This window comes from Bison bison, unplaced genomic scaffold (assembly GCF_000754665.1).
Source record: "Bison bison bison isolate TAMUID 2011002044 unplaced genomic scaffold, Bison_UMD1.0 scf7180017861046, whole genome shotgun sequence".
NCBI lineage: Eukaryota > Metazoa > Chordata > Mammalia > Artiodactyla > Bovidae > Bison > Bison bison.
The window spans coordinates 1,193,421-1,201,840 of NW_011491618.1; the positions used below are offsets into that span (position 1 = coordinate 1,193,421).

Here is an 8,420-nt window from a genome sequence, read left to right on the forward strand (position 1 = left end):
TTTTTTTTTTTTTTCTGTTAAAAGGATTGGGAAACTGTTTTTTGTTTTAAAAACTATTTAGTCTATGTTCTTGTGTATATGAATCATATGACCAAAAAGGGATCCTGACCAGATCTACCTTAGTGGGAGGAAAATACTACTTCCACGAGTGTTTAGCTGTCTGCATTATCCTGGGTTAGCCATAAGATAAAATGCAAATCGCAACAAGTGTGCCTTTACAATTTATAAACTTACTTTTTATTTACCTAAACTCTTTCACAAGCCCATGTGATCTATAAAACTTCATTCAGGCATCAGTCTGGGTGCAGACTTCTTCATCTCTGCTGTCTCTCACAAACATTTACCTGCATCAAGTTCCATTCTACCAAGTCAGTGTCCTGCTGGATGACTAGTAATTGGACAAACCATTTGTAGTTACATGGTTTGATGAACTAGTCTATTTAGATAACATTTGCATTTTAACAGATACTATCAATTCTGCTTGATGGTAAGGAGTTTATCTGATGTTTGTTTGCATAACCACTCAAAAATCCCTGGTTCAGAGCTAGTGCTCAATTTTGTTTGTTTGCTTTTTAATGAATTAATAGATGCACTCTAGTAGAAAACAGAGAAAGCAATGGCACCCCACTCCAGTACTCTTGCCTGGAAAACCCCATGGTCGGCAGAGCCTGGTAGGCTGCAGTCCATGGGGTCGCTAAGAGATGGACATGACTGAAGTGACTTAGCAGCAGCAGTAGAAAAAGATAATTGCAACAGAAAATGTAATGTTCTTAGATTCATAATAACTGGTTGTGTAATTGTCCCATCTACAGGGTCATCAGTACTTGTTAAGAATAAGAAAACTTTCCTGGTGGAAGAAAAGAGAAATTATAAATGTATGAGAAGTGAAGATCAATAGTTCTTAAACTATCATGTCTAGACTGGACAGTGTAAAGAAAATATGTCTTGACATCTCTCCCTAAATGATGCAGAGTCTCAAACACCTTTTTAAAGTGTTAATCTGGACGCAGAGCTGACGTGATGGCGTCAGGCGCCGCGGGAGCCGCTTCCTGTTGTCAGTGGCCGGGAGGCCGCGGCGTCCCATCCGAGGCTTACGGGCTGCAGCGGCTGGCAGTGCCCCCGCCCCCTCGCTTCTCCCTTCGGTGAGTTGAGGATCCGGGGCGAGGCGGGCAGCAGAGGGGCGGCGAGGCCGGGACGCATATGGGCAAGGGGACACCAGCCCTCTCCGTGAGCCCAGACCCCTGGTTGCCTTGAGACTGCCCAGCTTCTGAGCCCTCACCCTTCCCAGCCCAAGCTCCGCGCCCCACTCCGACTGTAGCCTTCGGCCGCACTGCCGCTGCTGGCCTTTCCCCTCCATTTGCCACTCGTGACCTGACCCTAGGGCTTACCACCCCACCCCACCACCACCGGTCTTGCGTAAATGCAGCCTTATCCTTGACCTCACTGTAGCCCAGTTCCACCCCTGACCTTGACCACATGCCTCTGCTTACCCCCAACACATGTCGTCTTTACCTCTCAACCCCTTTGGCGATCCTCATACTGCACACTGGCCTCGATTCTGGTTCGGTTCGCCCTTTTCCTGAGCAGCCTTCGTATCCTAATCTTCCACACCCTCTGCTCAGCTCCCCAAGGTATGCCCATCCTGAACACCCCATCTCTGTCCCACTGTCGTTTAAGACCCACCACCAAAGTAGACGCCCTGTTGAGCACACGCTTTTCTTTTTGATAACTCTGATCTCAGCCCTTTCTCAAATTTTACATGCCTCTTGTCTTCACAGACTCAACCCCTCACTTCTTAGCCCACCATAGACTTCCTATCCATCTCCAACCATCAGAGGACACTCCTGTCCCTAAGTCTTTGCTAAACTGCCCCCGACTCTTGGTGCTCAGTTCTTAGCATTCTCACCCAATCTTATTAAAAATGAGGTCTCCTGCTCTCTCACCTCTGCTGTCCCCATCTCAGTTCTACACCCATTTTTCCCTTAACCCAGTCCCCACTCAGTCTGAGAATTAGTGAAGAGTCCCCCCGCCAACCTCACTAGCTGCCCTTCAACAGCCAAATGTCACTGCTTGCCGGGAACCCAGCAGTTAGACACTGAGGGGCTTGATGGGTGCAGGCAGGGCCTCAGGTGGCAGGTAAGTGTGGAGAAGTAGAGCTCCCTGCCTTGGGTCAGGGTCAGGGATTTTTTCCCAGATGTCTGGTCCCCTGGACTTGCCCCCTGAAATTGTATGTCTAACATTCATAGTAAATGACTTGTGCTGCCGCTGGAATGGTAGGTGTCACCAGATACCTGGAAGGTGAAGAATGGCCACTCACCTGGCTCCCACATAGCCTGGGGCAGTGGAAGCCATCACTTCCTGTTGGTTGGTTTTCTGGCCGGGAGTAAGCTCAGGGAGCACCACTGTGTGGCAGTGTTCACAGAGCCGTGTCCATGTGTGTGGTCACTTGTTATGCGCCCTTGCCTGGTGCTCCTGCCAGCTAGAGCTGAGAGCAGGCCTGTCCTGACACTGAACGCAGGGCACGCAGTGGATGCCAGAGATGATGTAACACGTTGTGAAGAGCGTAGGTGAGAGGGCTCCCAGGAGGCTAAGGCTCAGGCGGGTATAGCGCTGTTGAATCACTTCCTCTTTCTGCAGGTGCTGGATCTTTGAGTTTGGGCCATTTGGTTACCCATGAACATGAGGAGCCCAGATATCTGAGTAGCTGAGGCAGAGGGACATTCCTGAGGCCCCACTTTCATCATTTATCGTTGCCTGGGCTTTGGGGATACACATTCTCTTCCAATTCTGACGACCTAGCTTTAGAGGCCATTTGGTAGCAATTTTAAAGGGTCCCCAGTAGGACCTGTTGTCTTTGTGTGCCATTCATGGTCTCTTTTTTTCATATTTATTTACCTGTTTGGCTGCACTGAGTTCTAGTTGTAGCACGCAAGATCTTTTTAATTGTGGCATGCAGGATCTAGTTCCCTGACCAGGGATCAAACCTAGGTCCCCTGCATTGGGAGCATGGAATGTTAGCCACTGGACCACCAGGGAAGCCCTCTTGCCATTTATAGTCTTGTTCCTTTGAAAAGCTGAATGCTCTTCTCCCTTCAGTGTCTACCCCCCACCCTATTAAGGTGGGATATATTGAAATAGTTTTAGCCAGCTGGCAGGGTGGTTTAATGGAAGGTGTTCCATCCTGGCTGAGAACTGTATACCTCAGCTTCCCTCAGCCTGTGAAATGGAGATTCCTGCCCTGAGCCTTATTTTTGTTTTATTCTTCGGTTCATCCAGTAGATATTTTTTGAGCATGACTGTGTGCTGTGTGTTGCTCTAGGCACCAGAAATGCAATGGTGAATGAGTCAGACAGAGTTCCTGTTATCATTCATCCAGAGTTGGTCCTTGCTGGAATCCTAAGGATGGGACAAGAATATGGGGGAGATGGGTGTTATTGATGGAAGGAAGGAAGGAGGAAAGAAAACTGCTCTGTCTTCACTGACTTCACATTTCTGGCCTTACTCACTAGCCTTTGGTTTGGGAATCACAGGGCTAGAAATTTCTCTCCCTCTAGCTGGCATCTGGTGACTTCAAAGCCTGTTCCACTCCCTTCTCCTGCCTCAAGACACTTGTCCAGAAATTCAGCTGTCTTCAGGTGGAAAGAGGTATACTTTACTCACCCAGCACTCACATGTCTGAAAGATCAGCTGCCCTTCTGAATCAGAAGATAACTTTGTCCTTCTTTTCCAACTGTAAACCATGACTCATCAGTTCATACAGCAGCTGGATGGCTTAAATGCCAGACTGTTCTCAATAGCCCGGTACAGGGTTGGATTCAGGCCGTAGAGAGCAGGCTGTTGGGAATAGCTGAGAAGTCTCTAAGGAGAGGGGGCTGCTGTTTACTGATGGATGGAGTGTTTCAGAACTGAAGAAGCCCAGCAGTTCTTTTCTTCCTTTAGTGTAAGTCTCATCTAAGCCATTCTTTTCTTTTCTTTCTTCCTTGGTCTCTGGAGGAAGTGATATTGGACATACATAGAAGGCCAGGCAGCATAAGAAAGAAAAGCAACCAGAACAATTCCTTCCTGTGAGTTGGAACATTTAAGAAAAGACAACTGTGAAACCTGGGTACCATGGAAAGGACTTGGCCTCAGCTGGTTGGGACTACAGACTTGATGGGTAAGATTGTTTGAGTTTCTGAGTGCAAAGTTAATTATTACTTCGTTCGAAAGTAATAAGTTTTGCCTGAAGCTCTTGAAATCAAAGACCTGAAACACTTTGGCGAAAGACACAAGACTTAGAATGAGGAAACCAAAGAGTTCTATCCCTACTGAGCCTCTGTTTTCTCCTCTGTAAAATGGGGATAATCACCCTTCTCTCACAGGATTGATTTAAGAGTTACATGAGATTAGAGAAGCTTGAAGCGTTGAGTCTGGGTGAATTGATACTTAGGGGGGGACATAGACTTTTCAAGGTTAGGATTTGCCTAAGGGGCAGACAGAAGTCATCTGTTCTGCCAAACTCCACCAGTGGTGTTTGAAGAACCTTTTAGCAGTGTTCCCCACATTATCCCCTTACTCTTTTTAGCCTAGGTCTCTTTGCAGCCCCGCCCCCGCCCTTTGGTTTGGTTTTTGGTGTCAGTGAAGAGTGTTCTGAGGACAGGAAGTGAAACCCGTCCCACGGGAAGGTAGACTGGGGGGGCCTGGAGAATGATGGAGTGCTGACCCAGCAGTCAGGAGACCGAGCCCCATTCTGGTTCCATCAGCAAGTTCTCATGTCATCAACCATCACATTCCTGCCCCTGAGCTGATTCCTGCCTCCCTGAGGCATGTCGGGGCAGACCCACATAGGCGGGGTGCTGTGGCTTCTTGCAGAGAAAGGTGTGCCCTAAAGTGTGGCATGAACCCCATAGCCTCAGTCCTGTTTTGTGAATTGTCAAGTGGCCATTGCCTTCTGAACTCCTCTGCGCTGTCATTCTGTAGCTTTTCTGACAGTTGGTTTTAAAAGCAACAGGTACTTGTCTGGCCCTGCTCTGACCTCAGCGTCAGTCTACTTGTGAAGAGACCCTTTCTGGCCTGGAGCACCTGCTTACTAACAAGGCTACCAGCCCCCCTCCCCGCCCATGAATATTATTTTCAGTTAATTCATTATGAGGTCTTAATGAACCCAGGCTATTGTTCGGGTTGCTGAGGCCTAAGCCTTTCCTCTCCCGACCTGTGGCTGGTTGAGGGAAGGGCAGCTGTGGGGCTTGAGGCTCCTTCCAGAAGAGGCAGGCCCGAGGGGAGGCCTGTGGCCTGAGGGGAGGCCTGTGGCCGCTGGAATTACTGAAGGGGATTGGAGCCCAGGGTCTTGGAGCCAGAACACCTGGATTTGGCCTCCTGAGCCACACAAGGTGTCCTGGAAGGAACGTTGTCCAGAGGGACTGTCTCTAACACCGGTCCTTCCGCCTGGGGTGCTGGTGGCCGGAGACTGGACGAGGGCCCGAGAATCCCTGTAGGTGGGAGGGGGAGTGAAGTGAGGGTGAGGTAGTAAGACAGGGCCTGAGGTCAAGGGTTGCATCCTGTGGTCCATCACGCCCTGACCAGGGCTGGCTCTGCAGGGGCCACCCTCCAAACACCCCCCTCACTCCGTGTGTCTTTACTGGGGGAGGTCAGCTCTGGGTCCTGTTTACCCTCTGCCAGCTCCAGGGACCAGAGTCTGAATCAGACCATCTCCCACTGTTAAGGCCACACTGCCTCTGTCACTTCCAAGTGTCGCGCTCCTGTCCTCCTGTAAACCTTTCCCACCAGGCTGACCTCAGTGTCCCACTGCAGCCCCTCACCTGGACCCCCAGGTCTCCCTGCCCCCTTGTCCCTCCCTGCCTCAGCCCTTGCCCACACCCACCTCTTCCAGAAGGGAGGTGATCACACTCCATCAGTCTGAGGATTTCCCTTGAGCAGGGGTGACCCTTGTGCTGGCAGTGGGTGGTAGAGTTGGCCACTTACCCGCCTTGGAATCTTGAGAATTTCCTTGACCTACATCAGCTTCTGTTTCTTATCTGTCAGACTAAGATAATAAAACACTCCCAGGGTGGTTATGAGAAATGAATGAGGCGATAAATGTAAAAGGTACAAAACCCCATTGAGCGTGCCTTGGTTTTAGTAACATCTTTGGGCCGTGAGTTTCGGTTGATTGTTTTTTTTTGGCTGCGCCACATGGCGTGTGGGATCTCAGTTTCCCAACCAGGGATTGAACTCACAGCCCCTGCAATGGAAACATGGTCTTAACCACTGAACTGCCATGGGACTCCCATGGGCCATGAGTTTTTGAGAGCAGAGACAGCAATAACCCTTTTTTCTTTTCTTGGTGTCCCCTCATGCTCAGCTGTGTGGCCACTCGAGATTTGTTTAGATGTGAGTGTGCCTCTCCGGGCCTGGTCTGTACAAATTGCTGCGGTGGGACCAAGCAGCAGCCCCCTCAGGTTCAGGCCAAAGTCCCCACCATCCCCCACCATGCCACCCTGGGCCTGGTTGCCTCAGGAGAAAGCCAGCTACCCCAAGAGATGTCTCTGCGTACTGACTTGAGCTGCCGCACACGCTTACTTAGGCAGTGGCATTCTTTGCCTGTAAATTTGGACGGCCACATCCACTAGGGTTAGAGATACCACTTACCCTTGGTAAATATCAGGCGCTGTGCTTGGCGCTATCCACACTCATAGTCTCCATCCGAGAGGTCTGATACATGCCCCAGTGTGCCAAGTTGGTTAGTGGCAAATTAGGACTAGAACCCATGTTGTTACCCTTTAGACATGTGCCTGTGCTGTTCAGGCTGGACCCTCATGGCCCGAAGGAGAAGCAGCAGCGTGGCAGGAGTGCCATTCCGTCTGAAGCCATGTCAGTTGTACTTTTCCCCGCTGAGCTGGCCAAGCCTGGGCTAGGAGAGGAGTCAGGGGACAGTTTCAAGGCCCAGGCCCTGAATGTGAATTGTGAGCTCCTGTTTCTCAGCCCCTGTGGGTTCTTGGCGCCTTCAGCTGCAGCAGTCCCCTCGCACCCTCAGCTCTGTATCAGATCTGCCTTTCGTCCCCTGCCTTTTTGTGCCAATGTTTGGTGTGGCATGAAGGGCCCTTTCTGGGCTTCCCTGGTAGCTCAGCTGGTAAAGAATCCACCTGCAGTACAGGAGACCCCGGTTCGATTCCTGGGTCGGGAAGATCCCCCAGAGAAGGAATAGGCTACCCACTTCAGTATTCTTGGGCTTCGCTGGTGCTCAGACAGTAAAGAATCCACCTGCAGTGTGGGAGACCTGGGTTCAGTCCCTGGGTTGGGAAGATCCCCTGGAGGAGTGCAGGGCAACCCACTCCAGTATTCTTGCCTGGAGGATCCCCATGGACAGAGGAGCCTGGCGGGCTACAGTCCATGGGGTCACAAAGAGTCAGACATGACTGAGCAACTAAGCACAAAGGGCCCTCTCTACCCACCTTTTGGGACATACCCACCCTTGGCACCCAGGGCTCCTCTCCTCAGGAGGTCCAATCCATCAGCCTTTTTTTCCTTCCTTAAAATCCACACTCAGTTTTCACGTTTGTATTCAAAGTCCTTTCAGTTGCAGTTTGCGTAAGATGGGGGTGCGGTGTGGTGAAGAGGCGGGCGGGCCCAACGATTATTCATATGGCCATGTCTTCTCTGCAGGTGTCATGTGATTCTCCTGGGGAGCTGCTGCTGGAGTGGAAATGCTCTCAGGGGTGGAGAATGGACTGGACCCCCGGGCTGCCATCCCGGTAGGCAACAAGGGAAGATCAGGGTGGGGGAAGGGGTGCCTGGGACAGCCATGTCTTTGTTTTTTCTCACTTTGAAATGAATTAGCACTGTTTAGAAAGAGAAGCCTTGGGTTGAGAAAAAGTTGCGCCCAAAAGATCCTGCCCCAAATCATCTTATTGATGATAAAATGGGGATTTACATAAAACAATGGGGATTGACTATAGGTTACCTGAAGACCAAGGATTTCTCTGAAGAAGATATACAGATGACCAATAAATACATAAAAAGATGCTCAATATCATTAGATGTTAGACAAAGACAAATCAAAACCATAATGAGGAAAAGAGAAGTAAAGTCACTAGTGTAGGAAACAAACTTATGGTTATTGGGGGGTAAGGGTCGGGGAGGGATAAATTGGGAGATTGGGACTGATATACACACTGCTGCTGCTGCTGCTAAGTCGCTTCAGTCGTGTCCAACTCTGTGCGACCCCATAGACGGCAGCCCACCAGGCTCCCCCGTCCTGGGATTCTCCAGGCAAGAATACTGGAGTGGGTTGCCATTTCCTTCTCCAAAGCATGAAAGTGAAAAGTGAAAGTGAAGTCACTCAGTCGTGTCCGACTCTTAGCGACCCCATGGACTGCAGCCTACCAGGCTCCTCCATCCTTGGGATTTTCCAGGCAAGAGTACTGGAGTGGGGTGTCATTGCC

At 50.2% G+C, this 8,420-nt stretch overlaps 1 protein-coding gene across 2 annotated transcripts in view; it reads left to right on the forward strand.

Moving 5' to 3' along the window:
• The first annotated feature begins 874 nt into the window (after nt 1–874).
• Nucleotides 875–8,420, forward strand: part of PLEKHM1 (pleckstrin homology domain containing, family M (with RUN domain) member 1) — a 54,875-nt gene continuing 47,329 nt past the window's right edge. Inside the window, exons 1-3 of one of the 2 annotated variants that reach the window (XM_010832400.1) lie at nt 875–1,142; nt 3,994–4,156; nt 7,642–7,730. In XM_010832400.1, the coding sequence (XP_010830702.1) occupies nt 7,683–7,730 (48 nt within the window). In that variant the 5' untranslated portion in view covers nt 875–1,142; nt 3,994–4,156; nt 7,642–7,682. The remainder of the gene's footprint in view (nt 1,143–3,993; nt 4,157–7,641; nt 7,731–8,420) is intronic. The other variant, XM_010832401.1, reaches the window with a different exon arrangement.